Source organism: Talpa occidentalis, unplaced genomic scaffold (assembly GCF_014898055.3).
Source record: "Talpa occidentalis isolate TD23 unplaced genomic scaffold, MPIMG_talOcc4v2.1 talOcc4.6, whole genome shotgun sequence".
Taxonomy (NCBI): Eukaryota; Metazoa; Chordata; class Mammalia; order Eulipotyphla; family Talpidae; genus Talpa; species Talpa occidentalis.
In genome coordinates this window covers 124,514,043-124,535,898 of record NW_023604972.1, presented here as the reverse complement: position 1 = coordinate 124,535,898, position 21,856 = coordinate 124,514,043, and the positions used below count along the sequence as shown (strand labels likewise).

General features: G+C 39.7%; 1 protein-coding gene across 4 annotated transcripts in view; it reads right to left on the bottom strand.

Annotated features, from left to right (window-relative positions):
* Positions 1–433: 433 nt before the first annotated feature.
* Positions 434–21,856, bottom strand: part of DROSHA (drosha ribonuclease III) — a 103,146-nt gene continuing 81,723 nt past the window's right edge. For all 4 annotated transcript variants that reach the window (XM_037530351.2, XM_037530352.2, XM_037530354.2 and 1 more), the window contains 9 exons: positions 19,494–19,538; positions 17,862–18,019; positions 16,742–16,847; positions 10,026–10,167; positions 8,434–8,516; positions 8,239–8,342; positions 5,946–6,038; positions 5,073–5,119; positions 434–844 (listed from right to left, as the gene is read on the bottom strand). In XM_037530351.2, coding sequence (XP_037386248.1) covers positions 714–844; positions 5,073–5,119; positions 5,946–6,038; positions 8,239–8,342; positions 8,434–8,516; positions 10,026–10,167; positions 16,742–16,847; positions 17,862–18,019; positions 19,494–19,538 — 909 coding nt within the window. In that variant the 3' untranslated portion in view covers positions 434–713. The remainder of the gene's footprint in view (positions 845–5,072; positions 5,120–5,945; positions 6,039–8,238; positions 8,343–8,433; positions 8,517–10,025; positions 10,168–16,741; positions 16,848–17,861; positions 18,020–19,493; positions 19,539–21,856) is intronic.

The window sequence follows — 21,856 nt, the reverse complement described above, 5'->3', positions numbered from 1 at the left end:
AAGATAAAAATGAACGCAATTTCAGGAGGTTCTGAGATTTCCCTGAAGTCCCCTGAGCCCTTGGTGAGGGCACCTGGTTTAACATGTCACCTGGCTTCCAATCATGATTTCTCCCCCACTCTGACTCAAAGGACAGAGGTGACTCAGCTCCCATTATCCCTTAGTTAAATGTAAGGGGAATTCTTTCTACAGAGGAGTCATTGCTCGGAGAGGGCTAAGTTCAAAACCTGCAACTGAGAACAAGATAAACATCCAGATGAACACTGAAAAATCTAGATCACAATCCAGAGATTCCAAAAAGAACAGCTGTTAAACAGAACAGCCAAAATATCTGCTAAGGTGAACTTTTCCCCTGTCAGCTGAAAGCCTGGATTTAAAGTCACAATCTCAGACAGAGACAGAAAAACGGGATCTATTCCACGCGGAATATGCTTTCAAAATTTTATTGTTTAAAGAACAAAATTAAAAGGAATATGCACATCCACCAAAGTGAGGTTTCCCATTAAATAGAAATCACATACTTTGTAATAAAGACCATCCAGCTAAAAACCGAAAATAAGATCAATAAAACAACAATAGCAGTTTGACTTTGCATTTTATTTCAACGGGCACACTTCATTCACTGTCTGGAGGAGAACGAGGCTAGCTAGGTCTCGTGGGCAACAGTCACAGTTATTAAGCAAGTGAACACGCCACCACTTCCGCGCCCTCCTTTATTTCTTTATGTCTTCAGCCTCGTCGGGCTCTTTCTCTTGATGCTCTCTTTCCCATCTCATTTCTTTTAACTCTTGTCTGTATTTCCGTTCAATGAACCGCTTCTGATGGGCCATCTGGGGAAAGTTATCTGACACAAAGAGAGATATTTTATACTTAATAAAGGACAGCCACTAGTGCAAAGAATGATGTCAACGAAACATACACACACAGAAACATATGTTTATGTGAAATATAAACAGGTGCATTTTGTAAAGCAAGAGAAAAACAGTAGTTCCTTTTCTTCCTCTCCTCTTTCATCACTCAGAAGCACAGTGGGAGTGTGCATGCCCCCCACCCCACTCTTTTTTTGCCATGACCTTGAGTATAAAAGGCTCTCCACACAGGAATGTTAAACATGGACATGTGGTTTCAGAACGCTGTCAACTCAGTGCTTTACCATAGTCATCCTCGCAACACAAGATTTTCAGGGAAGAGGTAAAAGGATACAGCAAACTGGAGTTGTTTGTGTTTTGCAAAGCCCAAACCAAAAACTTCAAACAAATATGATCACATTATTGATCGAGAATTAGTTTCTGAAAGGGGGTGGGGGATCTGATGAACAAATGGAGATCACATTCTAAGGCATGGCTTTTGCTAATGCTATTTTTGAATTTCACCAGGAGAAGCCCAAACCTTTATCAGTAACAGCAACTTCAACAGAGGACTTTTATTTGGTTAAAAAAAAAGTGTTACTCAGAGGTATAGTTTAAGCAATATTCAGTTTGACATTTGACTGCAAAAATGTTGACAGTGGAAATCCTGATTATGATAAAATTTTACAACTCAGTCATTTGTGGTCTATAATGAGTGCAGCAATGGAGTAAAAAAATCAAGCACAGAATGAGAAGTAAAAAAATCACTTTATCCCTTAGCCAACAAATATTTATGTACTTCCACAACAAAAGCCACAGAGGGATGTATGCATGACTGAGAATGACACAGTTATGTGGTAATACAGAGGACAAATGACAATGTTTTGCCTAACCAGGTAAGGAACTCTTACACACGAGAGGAAGTACTTCATATTTTAAAAATACGGAGAGTCAAGAGATATGGGATAACACACTCAGGGAAAAGAAAATTTGTTTTTTGCTTAAGTTGAAGCATAATAAAAGTGAATATAAATATATTCACTGGGTGTTGCTCAGGATCCATGTGGACTGGTTCCAGGATACCAAAGTTCTCGAATGCTCAGGTCCCTGCCATAAAATGGCATCTGCGTATAACCATGCACAACCCCCTCTCTCCAGTATACCTTATGTCACCTCTAGATTTCTAACTGAACCCAATTCAATGTGCAAGTTATGTAAACTGTTGTCCTACTGTGTTATTTAATAAACAATGACAAGGTGTTCAGTACAGATGCAACCACGGTGGGCTCCCCAAACAGTACGGATTTTCCATCTGGCTGGTTGAAGCTGAGAATGCAGAACCCAAGGATACAGAGAGCTGACTGCCTAAGTCCTCCTCCCCTTTATATGTGCCACATCCTCACCCCAAGTGGGAAAAGGGACAGGAATAGAAGGTAGGAAAGCATCTGAAAGGCAGGTGGTGAGTCAGTAAGATCTTGTATACCTGAGAGGCACTGATGGATGTTAAGCAAAATAACATAATGCCATCTGTATTTTAAAATAAAACTAATACAAATCTAGTTGGTAAACATTAAACTGATTCCTCATGTACTGCATGAAATGCAAGTTTCAAGTATAAGTACTTTAAAAAACATCAAACAGGGCCTCCCCGGTGGCGCAGCGGTTGAGCGCTGGGTTGCGAAGCTGCCCGCCGCCTCTGCAGCGCCGGTTTGATCCCCGGCTGCTCCCCGGCCACTGGAGGAGGGTCCCACATGGCGCGCAGACCTCTCCTGCCGCCCGCTGCTCCCCTCAGCAGTGTACTTCGGTCCTTCTGCCTGCTCTGCTCCCCGCTCTGGCTCTGGTGAATTCTCTCACCCTCCCGCACTTCTGACTGTATCCAGTGCTTGTATAAACAAATAAATAAATAAATCTTTAAAAAAAAGAAAATCAAACAAATCCCAAAGAATTAACTGTAGGGCCTCCCCGGTGGTGCAGCGGTTGAGCACTGGGTTGCGAAGCTGCCCGCAGCCTTTGCAGCGCCGGTTCGATCCCTGGCTGCTCCCCGGCCACTAGAGGAGGGTCCCACATGGCGCGCAGACCTCTCCTGCCGCCCGCTGCTCCCCTCAACAGTGTACTTCGGTCCTTCTGCCTGCTCTGCTCCCCGCTCTGGCTCTGGTGAATTCTCTCACCCTCCCGCGCGTCTGACTGTACCCAGTGCATGTATAAACAAAACAAAACAAACAAACAAACAAATAAATAAAACATGCCTCTATTAAAAAAAAGTATTAATAAAAAAAAGAATTAATTGTAAAGCAAGTTGCCACAAATGAACCCTACTTCCTCAATAAATTCTATAGTAAAACTAAACTTGCATTAAAAAAAAAGTCACCATTCAGATCTAACTGTTGACAAACCTTTAGGCTGTACTCTTAGAGCATATTTCCCATTAAGTAAAGTTCTACTCCACACACACATGCATGATGTAGGTGTGCATATAAGAGACAGACAACAGATACTTAAAAACATTCCCCTACCCACCCCCACACTGTACAGTACACGTATGTTTTATTTTACTATTCTAGTATAAAATATTTTCCTATAACATTAGCCTTCAAGCATATTATGACTGTAAAATATTACATTTGTATAAAGGACTGGTAAACTACTGCCCACAGGTCAAACACAGCCCTCCACCAGTTCTGCTGAACAAGATTTTATTGGAACACAGACACCCCGTGTGCAAACTGCCCAACATGCCTGATATAATGGCCCTGCTGAGCAGTGCTGATGGAGACTACAGACAGAAGTCTGAAATTTACTGTCAGGTCCCTTAGAGAAAATGCTTGCCAACCCCTGTCCTACCCCACAATATTTAAACATTTCTCTAATTCTAAACATGGAGCTTGATTTATTTTTTGGCCATTACAAATCAAGTTGTGATTATTGGGGTATGTGAAGTTTAGTTCATAACTCCAGATATTTCTTTAGGTCTGATTCTTAGAAGTGAAATCCTGATCAAAAGGTTTGAACTTCTTTAAGGATTTGATGCACACTGCAAATTGCTTTCCTGCATTTAGACAATTTGCTCCTGCTAGTATGTACGTGAAAGGCAATCTCAAAAGAGGCCCTCTCTCCAGTCCTGCTGGATGGTTGAAAGCAAACAAAAAATTCCAAAAATAACCTTTAATAACCATATAGGTGGAAAATGGAGTTGCTTTTATTCAATAAGTGACTGTGCATTTATATGTAATGGATGAAAAGCTCCCCCAGAGTCAAATCAAAACTCCCAGTGAAGACTGTGGGAGACCCTGGTAACATTCGCTACTGGTCCACTAACTTCCCCTCCCTCTCTCAGGGGGTACAGTCCTCAGATTTCCACTTGGCTCTTGGTCCTCTAGCCTTTCCTGGAATTTCTCCCACAGCTGAGAATCCCCGGCCTCTTCACTTTCAGCTCTCTGCACTTTGCTCTCTCCCACATCTCGCTGCTACTTGAAGCATAATAGAATCGCACTGTCATGTTTTACCCGCAGGTTCTGCTGTGCCGCATAATGTACCTCAGAAGAGAAAATTCCTTGCACTTAAGCCTTCAATTTACAAAAGACTGCCCAGTTCCCTACATTGTCAATTATGTAATTGAAGTTCTTTCAACTCAGCCATCCCACTCTTGAGAAACTATCCCACAGAACTAAAAGCACCAATATAGATATTTATTGTCGACAGTGATAAAAAGCCAGAAACAAAGTGTCCACCAATAAAAAAACACACACACAAAACACTGCATCAAATAGGGCACATCCTCAGCATGAACATCTTGCAGCCGTTAGAGAGAATGAACTGGAGCCACTGTGACACGCAGGGCTGCCAGAGATGAGCAAGATAAAAAAGATACACAGAAATATGGAAACGTCACTCCCTTTACCTCGATACCTCTATGTCCGAATAAGATTTTAGAAATATATGGAAAGGAGCACACAAGGTTAGTCACACGGGTTACCTGGGGTGAGAATGGGACTTGACGCAAAAAAGGAAAATGAAATCAAGAGGCTTTCTAAAATACTCGTTTTTTAATTACAAGCCCATTTTATACCTATCTCACACTCTACTACACTCTCTGTGGAGAACAATTATGAAGAGAAGATGATCATATTTTATCAGCACTTACCATTTTTCTATTTCCCCATTTTCTTTCCATAAAACACTCATTACATCATGAACATATAATTATTGAAACAGAGATAGGCTTACATTTTTCAAGTGCGTCCATTGCTGCTCCCATTTCTGCTTGCTGAATACTATAAAATAAAATCAAAGTAAGGTACACTTTAAAGATTTTTTTCAAAAACACATGGCTTGGCTACAAATTATTCAGGCTGATCTTCATGTCTGGGACACAAGATTTTATCTGATTACTTCAACTGTCACATAACTGAACTTCACAGACAGAAATATATACAAGAGTGTATAGAAATGTTATTTACTTGCACAAAGCCTATTAAAGTTATTCATTCCACACTTTTAATAATGCAGTAAAGTGTCTTCCGTTTATATCAGGTCTGAAGTACTTCTTAAGTTTGAACATCCTCAGTGTAAAAGTAAGAGAGGCAAAGAATATACATATGGAGAGACAGAGATGGATAGTCAGACTTCAAATCACTCCTTCTCCTTAGTTAAGATGTAGATGGGAGGACTCAAAGAAACTGTTAATATACATAATTATTTTTACCTGCAGATGTTAGGATTTTTCACAAAGTTCAAGTGAGTATCAACAAAATATCAAATGGCTAATGGCTGTGTCAGGTGGGTCTCATAAGATGCTTGCAGCAATGTGGGGTACTCTGTGGAGTGACTAAAACTGGACAGACCGGATGCGTGCACCAGGTAATGTGGCTTTCTCAAGGTAGCCAAAGCCCCTTACGCAGTGGCATTCTCACTATCCAAGGCTGAGCTCAAGGGTGGGGCTGAACTTGGTAAGGACGTTAATCCTTGGAGTTCACTTTACTATTACCCTCGATCACTCTATATGGTAAAAAAGACAGACTGCAGAATTTGAAAATCCCAAGTAGGGACTTCTCAGATACACGGGATGTTCATTCAATGAAATCAAAACTCTTCTCATACCTTGGTCCCTTTCCACAGCCTATTCTTTCTCCCTTGAAGTAAACAGCCACGGTGTAGGTTCTAGCATGTGATGGCCCCACTGTTTGCAGAGTCCTGAAAGGAAAGGCAAAGAATATTCATAATGCTAAGTGCCATTTAATTGTCAGTGCTAATATATGACTCCAAACAGACAGACAAACCCAGGTACCTATGTCTAGACAGAGGAAAGCAAAAATAAGAAAATTAAAAGGGCAAGTTTGTTATTTGCAAATACAGAGAGCTTTAGAAGTAGGAATTTTTTTTTAATTCTGCACTGGGTTTTAATATTTTTTCCCAAAGCATTCCAAATGGTATGTAAAGGCTAACGGTGAAGCATAAAATACTTTCAAACAATTTCATCGTGTGCATATTCAAGTATCATAAAATTAACAATCGCGTACAGTGAAAGTTAATCAGCTCAGTGCGCACACTGTTTTCCAGAACTAATTACAGCTGAAAACCATAAATATTGGGGAAAGGTGCGTCAAGTCGCATGTGAAAAGCTTCACATTCTTTATGGAGTCTAATGTCTGGTGAATCTCTACACATTCTCATGTACTTAATTTCTGAAACCGAGGCCAATTCAAAGGTATGTTGTAATACCAAGTACACAACACAACTGCCAAAAAACAAAACTCCAGGAACTCTGGATTTAATGACATGCTACAGATTTCAAATGTGGCAAAACTGGTAACTTGATGGAAAAGGGAAATTAAAAGTAGCCAACAAAGATAATGGGATGAACACAGTCATCTTGAAAAGACTGTAAAACAAGCCATCATCTAGATACAAAAGCAGCTCATGGTGCACTTTCACGCCGGGCTTCAGGAGAAGGGAGTGCAATCATCCCTCTGTTTCTATGCTCTGTGGGCCAGAAGGCTGCAGACAGCAACTTTAAGGTAGCACTTATTATAGTGATCATGCCCACACGCTGAGAAGTTTATCATCCTTGTTTTATTTATTGAACCTTAATTATCACTTTGACGAGGAATAACTACTTTGAGCCTTTCATGTAATACAGTTTGGATATTCATTATGCTTATTAGGCACATATTAAAGCGCTATTTCTAAACATTAGGGTTTTCTTTTTCACTGATAAAGAAAGGATATACTGTTTAGCAGTGACAGCTTCTTGGGACAATTCATGGCAGCTTGCTGTGGAGTGACTCAACCTTCTCTTGGCCTCAGCTTTCCTATTAGCAAGAACGCCTGTAACGTGTGGTGATTATTAAATAAAAACAGGAAAGGATTAAAAACTCCCAGCTGCCATTCTGGTGCTTTCCCTTGAGTATTTTGAAGTCCCCGAAGCCATAGGGAGGTGCTTTTATTCCATAAGGAACACCCACGCCTCCATGTGTGCTTGCTACCATGCGGGTGCATCCGCGCAGAGCAAACGGGACTGACACTTCCGTTTTCATCATTCTTGGGTTCACACATCCACAGAGCACCCTGGTCAACAAACTACCGATTTTGATATCCCTTCCATTTTGTAATTCCTCCTTTAAACCACCCTCTGGGTTGACAAGTGAGTGTCTCAAGATAAGTACTCTACTTCAGAGTCAACCTCCTGTTTTCAACAATACCGGTGTTAGGTGCGCAGTGACTTGTGTTCCTTGTGAATGACTTTTGGCCGCCACCAAAGGATAAAAGATCTGTCACTAGACATATCTGAAAGCATAAGGCAGCTTATACTTCTCATTCTGAAAAGTTACAAGTAACTGAATGACACAATAGCTGTGAAAAACTACCCTGCTTCACACAGGACCATGAGAGAGAGAGAGAGAGAGAGAGAGAGAGAGAGAGAGAGAGAGAGAGACACTGACTGTCAGGTTACAGGAACAAAGGCCAATAGGGCTACTAGGGGCATGGGAAGAGACACCAAATCCACAATGCCTAACCTAGATACTGAGATGCACAGCCCAGCAGAGGTTACAAGAATTAAGAAAAACAAATACAAACATGGACATAAAAACAGAGTCATCTGAATTTCTCTTGTCTTTAGCACATGGTCTTAGTACCTCTTCCTCCCAGGGAGTAGCTCACAGAGCACTTTAGGGATGGGAGAATACACAGATCATCAAGGGTGACCCCCTTACTTGGAGCTAAGACTGAGAGGCCCAAAAAGTTTCAGTGTTGGTGACAGAGTCAGAGTTGATAAGTCTCAACCCAGGGGTCTTGTCGCCACTGCCCAGTGGGGCTGAGTCCTTCCTCCAGGCACAGGAAGCACCAACTCCAAGGTCCCTGGATGCAGGGGCTAGGGGCAGCAAGTACTTACTTGTACAGAGGGATGTCAGGCTCCTTTCCTTCCGTCCGAAGTGTCAAGCAGCACTGCTGAAGCTGGGATTTGGGATCATTCCAATCCTGATTCAAAATGAACTCCTGCAGTAAGTCCCCCAAAAGCAGTTAGTAATAGGTTCTGGAGTCAATGACCATAAAGCATTCAGCCAATTTAAATTTTATATGAGCTTACTTTCAATCGTGGAAAGAAACAAACATTCATGAAAGTATGAACATATTCCAAATCCTTATCAATGTACAGAGCTGCAATAAAGGCTGAAAAAGAGAACATTGAAGAATAAACCATAATGCATTGTCATTTACCAGAAAGAGTAAAAGACCCAGGCTTTTAAGAAACATTTTAATTAGGAGTTCCCAGCCTTCTTTGTTTTTCAACATTACCAGCTCATATTTCTTCAAGCAAGAAGCACTCCTTATCATTATTATTATAGAAGCAAGCAATATACATGTGTGATTAAGATGCAAAATCACAGAGTACCAAGACCAATTTATGTTAGCTAAGAGTTAAATGAATAGTTTAAATAATACACAAATGCTGTTTATAGCAGGCAAAGAGTGATGTCTGGGAACATCAAATAAATCAAAATGAAAGCTGAAGATCAGCTATGGCACTGGAATGAGTACATCCTTGGGGTCTGCCATTCCCAACACCAATCCTGAGGTCATCGCCCATTTACAAGGGTCTGTATTATATTTCACAAAGAGAAACGGGGCAGAAATTTATAGATTCAATCTGCCTAAAGAGAGGAAAACCTCACACTGGACTCAAGAACAATAAACAAAATATCCAAATTTGCATTAATAACTGGTGACCCCACAGAGGACTTCATTATAAAGTACCTTAACCAAGTAAACAGTGAGTTCTTTAGAGTAAAAATGGCTTGCAATGAGTTTTAAAAAAAAAAAATTGAGGTAGATCACTCAACTTATTTTTTAATTTTTATATTTAAATTACTTTTCCCTAATTGACAAAGAAGTCCTTTTAAGTTCTTCAGATTGCCTTTGCATTTTGTAATGAGTTGGCTTTGCATGGTAGACTTTAATATTTGTACATAACTCCAATTGTCAAAAATACCGTATCATTAAAAAAGTCCCAACACCCACTAAACGGCCCACATATTTTGAAGCAATATCAGAGACAATAAAATAGTGTCTATAATCTCTCAGTTAGCTATAACAGGATCACTGACAATGCTACCAGATCATACCAGAAACTGCGAAAAATGGCAGTATTTGTCCAGACAGCTTTGAGAGCATTCAAAACAATGGATAATAGCTTCAGTATGTAGTGAGTGAAATACCTTTCTTTCTGCTGTGCACCTATGTAAATGTTACTAAGTGGCAAAAATTCACTATTATTAATAATCATGTTCTATTACTGCTTCACACAAAGAGAGGTGATACCTGAGAAGTAGGATGGGGGGGGTACAGAGGTAGGATGGGGGACAACATCACTGAATAGATTGAACATAAAATTCACATTCAAATGTCTGAATTCCAAATTGTTTCCTTCAAACAAGCTCTGGATAAATTATAAATAACACAATAGAAAAGAGGTTTCTTTAGTCATAACTTGATAAAAAGAAGTTGATAATATACAATTGAAGAGCTGTGAACCTATACCCCTCTGAAACATACAGTGTGTAACCAATGTTACCTCATTTGAAAAAGGATAACTTATGGGGGAAGCAATAAGGATAAGCAAAGTTGATTTCAACTTTGAACCTGCATGTTAAGCACAAAGCTTCAATCTGTGGGACTCACATTCCAAAAGGTCTGCCAACGTCTTGGTCCTCAGGGCCACGGGCCTCTTGGTCTTGTCGTTGGTGATGGCGTACTCCTGCATGCCCAGCTCCTCCGCCACCTTGGCCTGAGTTCTGTTATTCACCAAAGAGCTTCGCAACAACTGGCCGCAAGGAATTGAGGGACATTTAGAAACCATTTCACTTTTGTTCTTTCTTGCTCCTGTGTGGGGGTCAAGCAGTCTGAGACCATCTTACTGACAGGGACACCAGCTAAGTGATGGCTTAAGTCCTCAAGCCACTGATGACAGGTGGCAGTGACAGCGTCTTAAGTTTCTAGCTTCTCCTTGGCACCTTATTCTCTGCTCCTGATTTGACCTGACATTTATGTAATTCATTTAGCTGTTCAGGAGCAGCAGAGCAGTGTTTGGGGAAAGCTGCACTATATTAAAGGCTATTGCTTCTAAGTTTAACATTACTAAATGAAGAAGCATAAAGGTTTTAAAATCAGCTTGAAGTGTAACTTACACACAATAAAATGTACCCTTTTAAAGTACAGTTACATGAATTTTGACAACCTTCTACATTCCGTCTGCCCAAACAAATTCCCTGTGCCCCTTTGCAATTAATAACAACATCTCTTACCAGGTAAATTCCACCTCTTTTCTATCATTGTATATTCGTTTTAAAGGAGCACTTTTCCTAAAGTTGAAAATAAGCTTCAAATTTCACAGCATTCATGCTAATTTATTTTAAGATTTATTTATTGATGCATACAAGAACTGGGGTGCAGGCCAGAAGTTGGGGGGGGGGGGCAGTGAGAGGATTCACCAGAGACAGAATGAGGAGCAGAATAGGCAGATCTACTGAAATACACTGCTGAGGGGAGCAGTTGGTGAGACAGGAGAGGTCTGCTGCGCCATGTGGGTCAGCTTCCTGGCCGGGGATGGAACTCATGCCAGAGTGGTTGGTGATAGCTTGACAGTGCGGAGTCTTTAACCCCTGTGCCACCAGTGAGGCCCACTGATAATAATTGTTATACAAGATTGGAGGAAGTCATGTTTACCAAGTACTATTTAAAATATTTAAGGGTCTCCCTGGTGGTGCAAGGGGTTAAGTACCACACTATGAAGCAATCCGCAGCCTCTGCAGCACGAGTGCGATCCCCAGCCAGCCAAGGAGAAACCCACATGGCACAGCAGACCTCTCCTGTCTCGTCCGCTGCTCCCCTCAGCAGTGTGTTTCAGTCAGTCTGCCTGTTCTGTTCCCCACTCTATTTCTGGTGAATCCTCTCACCTCCCCCTAATCTCTGGCCTGTACCCCAGCTCTTGTATGCATAAATAAATAAATCTTAAAAAAAAAAATAAAATATTTATTTATTTATATATTTTATTATTATTTTAAAGATTTACACTCTATATCCTGAGCCAGTTTTTCCAACTGAGACACTTTATCTTTAATCCAATTAACACAGGAATCCTCCTTACCCCCATAACTCAATTCAGGAATCAAAACAAAAATTTTTGCTAGGAATTTCAGTAAGTGACGAACTCTTCAAGGACTATCCAAGTAGTTACATCACACAGTACATGAAAATTATGCAACCAATGCAGCCTAAACGTGCCCACAGAACAAGCATAGTTTAAGAATTTAACCTCACGTTAGGGAGGCTGGGGAAAACAGATAGATACAAAGATGGAAACTCCACAAACAAAAGCCAAAAGCAATTATCCCCAATCTCTAAGATCTGAGGAAATAATGCCCCTAAAATTGGAACTCCTTTTACAACAGATATGAAAAATGTTTGGTCTATTAAAACAACTCTTTCCTGCCTGACTGCTAAGGAATATCCCTGACAACAGGGCCAAGGAGCAGGAAGCAGCTGTGAGTGGTGCTGGAATTACAACCCCTGCCGTTCCACATTGCACTTTGTTTATTAGATGCAAGTTTTATGCTCTGTGGCTCCACAGTGTCAACTGAGCTTATGAAAATCAAGATTTATTCTCAATGCCTGAGATTGCATCCCTGACAATAGATAAATAAGAAACAATATGTTCTTAATTTGTCTGACAATGATTCATGAAGCAGAAATACAACTTGATCTTCATAAGCCATGCCTGCTGCTGAGTTACAAACTATTATTCTTTGCTTGTCTCTGCTCCCTTCCTCCTATTTCCCCCCAACTCCATCTTTTCTTCAATATAGTGTTTCATTAAAATTAATATCCACAGAGCAGCTCAAAATTAAAAAGGCCTAGCATACAACATTAATAGGAGACTTAACCAACAGGGCGCACACCAGGCTAATATCTTGTAATTACAGGATAATTAAGCTGGAAGGGAGACACTCTTTTTCCGGTTTGGATTTCTAATGGGGCAAGGGGATGGTCCTCAAAGTAGAAGCCAAGGGAAAAGGAGGGCTAATGTGAGACCATGGCTACGCTGAGCAAGCTGGGATTTCTCTCAATACATGCTTTTGGTGAAAGCGGGAAATTCTTACTCAGGTGGCATATAAAGAGCTTTCATGCCTCAGAACCCGCAGGCTCATGCGCACATACGCGAGTACCCACAACCCCAGCCCATCACTGACCATGGGGGCCAGGGGCCCGCTCCCAGCAGCAGGGCTCCTAGTCGAGTGTTGTGATGCCACCTTGGGGCAGGGGGTAGAGAAGGCGGAGAGAAGGAGGAGGAGGAAGAAAGCAGGGAGTATGGAAACAGAAATGCTTCCAGTTTTATTTCAGAGACGCTCAGAAGGGTCTTAAAAGCAGCAGGGCGGCCAGCACAAAGTGAGAGATCCTGAAGCTCTTGCCAAAACTCAGAAGCTGAACCAAAAATCAGTGGGGTAGAAAGAAGTTATAAATCATCCCTATTTTCAGAGTTAGCTTAAATTTGGAAGATGAGTTGAAAAGGGGCCTGACTTTGTGCTTTACCTAAACAAGAAAGCTTGAATGCTAGTTTTCTACATGACAACCTCCGTCCTTGGCCTTTGCTGAACTCTTACTTCACAATGAATTATGCTATTTGCCCACGCACGGGAGCAAGGCAGGACCAACAGACAGAAAACCACCAGAAGCTCTAGAGAGTCAGCTTGACATCCATGTCCTTATGATCTCAGCATCGCCATCTTGCGTAATTCATTTAATCTTAAAATTTAATTAGAAAAAGGTTCAGGGGTAAAACGAAGAGACCTACTAGCATTCTTCCTGCAACTTGATTCTAGAAAGGAAACCACAGCTGAGGGAATTGGACATGGACACAAGCAACCAAAGAGGGCCACCTAGTGTAAAACAAGCACACTGTGATTTATTATTTTGAGGACTTTGATACAAGAGCACAGATGAAAACGGAAACAGAGGGACAGGGAGGAGCTGCACAGGCCTACTAAACTAAGCACAGCAGCCCATGGTCTCCGCGTCCTGTGATAACGGAAGAAAAGGTATACAAATGCTAGCTGCGGGAAGCAGGCCAGACACAAAAAGCCAAATTAGGTCACTGATCCTCGGCCAGAATGTGGAATCTTATCCTCTCAACGAGATCTTGTAGATAAGATACCTGTTTGTCTCAATGATTTATCCATAGTGCTGCCTAGAGGCAGCAAGGCAGGATTTGTAATCCCTGCTTTCTCATGTGCTGAGAGCCCACCACAGGCCAGCCCTGCTGGGGATATAGTGATAAATAAAAACACGCTCTCACAGAACTTCTAGGCCACTGGCTGCTTGTGTGAAACAGCTGATGGGAGCAAGAGTTGATCTAGGAAGACCAGTACATGTTGCTGTGAAACTGATTTCCAACAAGCCTGAGACCTGAGCTTACTAAAGGATTTTGCCTGAGACGCTGTTCAACGCCAGAGAGGATGAAAATGCCCACAAGAATGGCAAAGACTAGTTTTTCAAATAGTAGCACACATCTAGGGGGAAATGTGGAGACCTGGAGAGCCCGCTGTTTGTGCAGGAGCATGCTGCATTGCCTAGAGCTTTGTTAAACGCAGCCCTAAGACTGCTATCCTGGGCAATTTAATAAATGCCACCCTTTCTACAGCGACTCTATATCAATCACATTTCTGGACATTTTGACAGCTATGCAGTAATGACCACAGTTGTCCAGATGAGAGCGCTTGGTAAATAGAGATGAAGGTGATACGGCTACTCAAGGAGTAACACTGTCTGGACTTGGAAATGGTCTAGGAGACAGAGGGAGGTAATGGAAGTATCCAAGATGACGCCCAGGCTTCTGACTTGCAACACTGGGTGGGTGCTTTTGCCATTCAATTAGTCAGGGAATACTGAAAAGGTCCCCGGTGGGAGAAAAGTGTAAATTCAGCCTTGGACATTGGAGATGTAAGAAAGCAGGTGGGATGGGAAAGAAATGGCACTGAAGAGCTCCATTTGGAAGTCATCTGCTTATAGGAACTGATGGTTTACATGGGAAAGACTGCCAAGGAGAAATCCCAGTGAGAAGGGAAAATGTCCTGCAAGGGAGCTTTTGGATACTGGAAGATTCATCATCTGTAGAGAATAAGATGAGCCTGCAAAGGAGACTAAGAAAGAACAACTGAAGAGGTAAGAAAAACCAGGGAAGTGCAGGCGGTAGAAGGTGATGGAAGACAGTGCTTCAAGACAGAGGGAATAATCATGGCAATGCTGATGAGTTAGTATTTTACCAGCGACAGATTACTAGTTTTGCCAGATCTGTTGGTCTTGTTGATTTCTATCAAAGCTTTCTGTAAATATAATTAAAAAACCATCCCATCATAATTTCATCTTTTGTTAACACCTTTCTAATAAGCTTTCAGGAAATCTCTAATTTTAAGACAGCAAAGCCGATAAACACATTTTGGATAACCTATAGTTTAGGCGTTGATTTTGTGAAGAACACAAAACTGGAGTCTCTAGCCTAATGCCTGGTTTTATCTTTATCTTGACCTTGGATAGGGCTCAAGCCTTTCTGAGTTTTGGTTTCATTGTCTGTTCAATGCCCACAAGGCTGGAGGTGGGGGGCATGTGTACAGTGACCAAGATGGGGGAGGCAGCAAACTTACTGATCTAAAATATCCTGGCTCCGTAAAATTCTACAGTTCACAATTAATTCTGTGGAAATACAGGGATAAATATATGTATTTAAGTCACACATGTTCAACATTAGCCTCTATCTGGTTATAAAATGAATTACTACTTCAAGTCCTTTGGTTTGGTTTTCATTTTTCAGACCAACCAGATTCCCTGAGAGCCATGAAGCCTACTCCCTAATGGAAAATCCTGACTGAACATTTATTGTTTCCATTGTGTAGAGCATGACACCAGACACAAGTTTATTTCTAATAAATGCTCATATGTTCTTAAGAATTAACTATTAATTCCAAAAGAAAATACTTTTTTGTCCATCAAAAGCACTTAATTTTAAATGGTAATTAACTGTTAACTGAGTACTGCTGATTTCTCAGCACTTATAATGGTAACATGGGGCACAGTAGGAACAAAATAAATATTCACTGAATAAGGGAATGCAAGAATCATACTTTGTTATGCTTAGAATTCCACTGAAAAATTCTATCTAGACACAGCCAAATCATCATATTCTCCCTAGTTCCAATATTTGTGTCTCACATAAACTATTTCCAGGGCTCATAGTTGCAGAAGTATGACCCAATTCTAGTCAAAGCAAAACAAGCATAAAAGTTGTAGGGGTGCAAGGTAGAAAAGACATTATTTGTTTCAAGCATAAGAAAGAAAGTCTGCATTAATGACATATGTTATGGTGTACCAGTATTTTTCTTTGTCCAATAAAGTATTTGCTTTCTCAACGCCCAACTGTAGAGGGATTTCTCAAAGGTTATTCCTTGCGCCTAGAGAGATCATCATGACTGGCTTCAAGATATGTTTTGCTCACCATTCCAGTTATATTATCGATTGGTTTCACAGAGTGAAAACAGTAGGCAGCAAATAAAAAAGCTCAATAAAGTTTTATAAAATAAAACCGAAGTGAGAGGAATGGGAACCATTTCACATTGTTCATAAATCAAGCCTCGCCTCTCTAAGCCCCTTCCACTCCACCATGGGGTAAGCCAACCTGAGTCCCACTGCCTCTCTGTCATTTGAATTTTTCATGCTGTGCCCTCGTGTCTGCAGTCCCAATGTGTAGAAGGTCCTTACATAGAAACTTCCTCCCACTGACTCCCAATGGCCAAATCCTACTCATTTTTAAAGACTCAAACATAATCCTATCCACGAAGCCTTCTTGAAATTCCACAGCTAAAAGAAATTTTACCTCTGTGCCTTTGTAACAATTACCATGGTTCCCCTTTGCCTTAGTTTTAATTACTTACATATCCTTTTTTATAGTGTGCAAGTATGTGATTACAATACATAAACATATATACATACTCTATTGTATATTTATGATGTATATATTTATATAGTATGAACAGTACACATTAGTTTTATAGTTATTTACTTCATTTTTATCTCTTCTAATAGTTTTAAAATTTTTATGGAGACTAGGCATGAACTTATATTTGAAACCTAGTTTAGCATCTCACACAGAGTAGGTAATCATTAAATGAAGAAATAAAAAATTAGTTATCATCATATATTGTTTTGTATATAACTTGCATAATAAAGTGAACAAAGCCATTGATATTCTAAAGTCACCAAGAATATATATATTTATATTTGATTTTTCTAATCTTCACTCTTTATGATTCACCTATCTTACTAGAGGAAATTATTTAACACAAACTCACAGTTAAGTGTCCTTCATGATGATCTGGGAAATGAATGAATAAGTACTCTGTGGCTACCAGTTGCATTATGGAGTCCCCAAGGAATTCCATCCTCTGATTGTGGCCTCTGAAAAAAGAAACATCAACATAGAGTGATCAGTGATAAATATCTGAGGATTTTTAAAAAATGGGTTAAGTTTTAAAAAGGCATGATTTGAAAAGGCAATGTGTTTATCTTGCCTTAAAGCACAAAACTAAATACAATTCCTTATGAGATCTGAGTCAATATAAGTTGATTTCAAAGAAGAGTAAGAGAAGTACTAGCTAAGGATTAAATACCTGTTAGAATAAAGACAGGTAAACAGCACCAGGTAAAAAGCTGAGGAGTAACAACTGAATAGCAAAGTACTGACAAAAATCTTACAAAAACAAAACAAAGTAAAAAGGCCCAAGTATTTTCTTTGCTAAATCTTTACCTCTTTATTGAAACCTACACTCCATTATTCAAGTCTGGAGTCCAGGTCTGAACCTAAGACACTAAAATTTATGGCAAGGATCTTTAACCTTTACACTTTAAAGAGAGCTGTGAATTTTCTATTTGTGGGAGGGGAATCAAAAAAATTTTAAAACGAAGATACAAAAAAATTAACATTTTGGTTATTTTCTTAATGAGTTCACTAGCTCATCTTTAAATCATTCAGTTGGAACAGAGATTCAAGGGCCAAATTCAGCCCATAGCTTGTTATTGTAAATAACGTTTAATTGGAACACTGCTATGCTTATTCTTTTGTGTTTAATCTATGCTGCTTTTAGGCTCTGCAGGTAGAGGCAAATCACTGTGACAGTCCCACCTGGCCTGTAATGTCTAAAATATTTAACATCTATCCCTTTATAGAAAGTTTTCACTTTTCTTCACACATCTCATACTTTCTGAAGAAATAAGATGCATGTCAGTGAGTCCAGAAATACTGAATTGGAGTATATTCCCTGGTCCACACCAGAGTCCAGTTTCATCCTTCCATCATGTGAATTTCCTGGAAATGTATCTGAAATCCCAATTCCTTTGAAAGGCATGCAGCAAAGGTGTGGGGCGGCCTGTCTAAATGGTAATGCTGGGATTACACGAGTACTTCTAACTCACAAGGTCAGATGGTTAAACCCCACAGTTCTCAACGTGAATGCTCTAGCCAGAAGTCGAACATGAGTGAAAATTACTCCAATTGCCTCTTCAAACTCAGTAAGTTTCTGCAGAACTGGAGAAGTCTCGATAAGTTGTCGATCAGTATTTGGCTCTTGCAACTACAGGAAAAGAGAAATAAATTAAAATCATGTGCAGTTTTTGGTTACAAGAGTAAATTATCAATCTGAGGATAGTATTTTGTAAAATTCCTTCCCCCATGGGCAGAAATTTCTGAAATGCCTATAAGACACCAAAGCTTCTTTCTCATCCCTCAGAATGGCAAACAAACCTAATATTTAAAGAAGGCTCAAATAATATTTTCCAATCTTCTATCAAATTTCAAGGCCAAGTACTGTACACAGATAGTTCAAAATCCTGAGCATTCTACTAACTCTCCAAGGAAGGGCAAGTAGAAGTGCTGGTAGGGAATAGTATCCTGTGACATAGTGACATAGTGGTTCTCACATTTTAGCCTTCATCAGAGCCCTCCATGGGCTTGTGAAATGCAGATGGCGTGGCCCTATCCCCAGAACTTCTGATTCAGTATGTCTAAAAGAAGAAGCAAGATTCTGACTTCCTGATAAGTTCCCGGGTGACAGATATCTGCTGGTCGTCCAGGGACTGCCTTTTAGAGCCATACTGCATTAGGGTAACCTGAGCACTGTGTCTTCCAGGGACCAAGCTATTTTGGTAAATGAGCATCATTACAACTGGAGTCAGCTTACACTGGAGATTATTCTATCACTAGACAGGTGCTCCATGTAACAGTGAGCTTTTAACCTGGCAGAGAGCAAATATGAAAAGTGTAATTAAAATGACTATTTTCAACAATTTTGAGTAATTTCATATTAATATTTCTAAAGTACTCTGAATTAATGCCATCTATTGCTGGAAAGCCTCTAGACACTAGTGATTATTATTATATATAATAGGCACACATGGATATAAAAACATGCATATATGGTACACATAGATGATCCACATATATATACATGTATATTCCCAAATTAAAACAGAAATAAAAGTAAAATATACTAAGATTTGAAAATCACCTATGACCATGTGCACATCTTTTAAATTCCACAAAATCTTAAATAAAAAGCTATCATAATATATTCAATTTTTAATTTACCACGTTTTCTATAACCTGAGCCAAAGCCCTCAATTTCTAAACTCCAAATTACATTATAATTTAGTCATGTTAATTTAGTATTTGTTCTGCTTCCGAACAGGCCTAGACTTGCTTCCATACTATCGTCTCTATAATAGCAGGCATGCAGATATACTGGGTTAACATAATACACTTTGGGTATCACCTTTTGGCGGGGTGGGGAGCCAAGACACAACCACACAAGTAGCTCCCCCTGCCTTGGGAGAGAAGGGGACACCCAGGGCCCCTCCAATCCCAGGCCACCTAAATGCTTAGGAGGGTTCCTTTTACTATCCGTTCTTAAGTTCTGATACCCCAGTTTAAAGTCATAATGCCACCGAAGGCAATAAAAGGGTAAAAGCAGGAGGGAGGAGAGGAGGCAAACTGAAGTAACATGAATACCTGGAGTTACCAAGCTCTCTGCAAACAGGAGTCGCACTTACCTGGAGTGGGTGGAGAGGATAATTAAGCCAGACTTCGCGCAGGTCCTGGAAAAGGGAGTGATGCCTTTAATGCTCGAGGGAGCCATTTAACACGCTCTAAAGTTCTAAATAAAATGCCATTATTTGAAATACTGAACTATTTCAGACGCTGACTCCACTTATTGCAAATTCAATAGTGCTAGCAAACTAATTTTTTTTAAAGTGTATTCACCACTCAAGCTGCCTGTACTGACTCTAATTAGCCTATTAAGCTGGGAAGGAGGAGAGGCACCTCCACCCCCAGAAGTCAAAGACACCTTTTAAAACTAAGTTACACATTTGCTTAACCCGATACGCTGGATTAAGCTGCTGTTTTAATCACATTTTTTCAGTTTACCATTCCCTAGAAATGTGCATCAGCTGCGCCTTTTGTAATTAAAACCCATCTCAAATGTCCTTTATTTTAGGCTGTAATTCATTATCCTATGAAGTGCTTTAAGATGGAATGGAAAACATCCCATATCTAGTTCCTGAACTCTTACATTTTTTAAGACCACGCCCTTCCACTGTGGTTCACTACAATTTTTTACATGAAATATGGGTATGTGTGAAACCCGACAGAGTATTTTACCTGCTGAGTTAAATCTAGAGAGGGTATAATTAGAACGTCTTCAGGATTTGTGTTTTTCCTACAGTTTTAGACTCTCGGAGCCTCTGACTGAATCTACTTTCTAATGTTAAGGTTAGATTTCTGAATAATTAACGAGATTTTTTTTAAAGTGGGGGGGAGGATCATTTTAAAAAATTATTTAAGACATACAAGAAAACTTAGTAGCAGTTATGAAATACACAATGACAAAAGTAACATAAGAAGCTGATTTTTGGTACAATCTACATCATTATACACTTATTGTTGCATTTTTTGTGTATGTTTTTGCCAACATTGGGAAAAAATGCTTCATTAAACTGTTCTTTTAAGGCATTTTAAGGATTTATCTTAACCAAGTCAATAACCTTTCCTTTGAATTCTCTGTAGCAAGCTCACACTAAATGTCACTCCCTTCTTGTGCAACTTTTTCATGTTCTCTCAATGCTTTCTTTCCTGCACCCACACCTGAAATGGACATTTACCTAACTTCCTTTGCTTTCTTGACCTATTCATTACCTGCTCCTCTGGAGAATCTGCTACTCCATTGCTTTAATTATTTCTATAGCATAGGTTAAAGCTTGTTTTTTAAATTAAATTTTGGAGTTACTTTTTTACTCTCCCATGTGCTCATGTTCCACTCATCTTCCACAAAACCACCCACGCCAATACCCCATCTGTATCCCTCCCGTTTCTTTCCCCAGTGTTCCCTCTGGTACAATTAAATTCTTCACTAAATCCAAGGTTTATTTCTGCTGTATTTTGCCTATGTATGTTTTCTGGTTATTTATATTCCACAGGTGAGTGAAACCATTTGAAATCTTTCACTTTCTGACTTACTGCACTCAAGAGTTCATCCATTTCGTCAAAAAAAAAAAAACAAAAAAAAAAAAAAAAAACCAAACCCAAAAACCAAACACCCCCACCACTTCATCTTTTCTAACAGCTATGGAGTATTCCATGAGTATACATTCCAATTTCTTTATCCATTTGTCAGTTGAAGGGCTCCTTTAGCAAATATTAACTATCCACGTTATAATAGGTTTCTCTTTATTCTATTCTTGTCTGAGTTTCTGTTTTTGTTTCAGTACCATACTGTTCTGATTACTAGTATTGTGTAATATAGTTTGAAGCCAGGAATTGTGATACCTCCACTTTTCTTCTTTTCTTTTGGGACTACTATAGCTATTCAGAGCCTTTTGTGATTCTGTATAAATTTTATAAGTTCACTTTTCCTGAAGAAAGTCATTGGTGTTTTGACAGGTATTTCATCGAGACTATAACTTGTTTTAGGTAATGTGGCCATTTTAATGATGTTTATTTTTCATTATTTCCTTTTGCTGATTTTTTTAGATGTTTGTTATTTTTCTAGTTCCTTTAGTTGCAGAGTTAGACTGCTGATTTGAGATTTTTCTTGATTTTTTATGTGGGCATGTACAGCTATGTACTTCCTACATAGTAATGCTCTTAGAGCGTCCCAAAAGCCCAGTAGTTTGTCTCCCCATTTTCATTAGCCTCCAGATGATTTCTGATTTCTCCTTTGACCCAGGAGTTGTGTCAAAGCATTTAGTCTTCACATATTTTGGCTTATTCCGGGATTGTTTCTGTGGTTAATTTCTAGTTTATACCATTGCGATCTGTGAAGATGTTTGATTTAATTTCTACTGTCATGTTTTCTGAGATATGTTTTTGTGTTTCAGTATATGATCTATTCTTGAGAATGTTTCATGTGCATTTG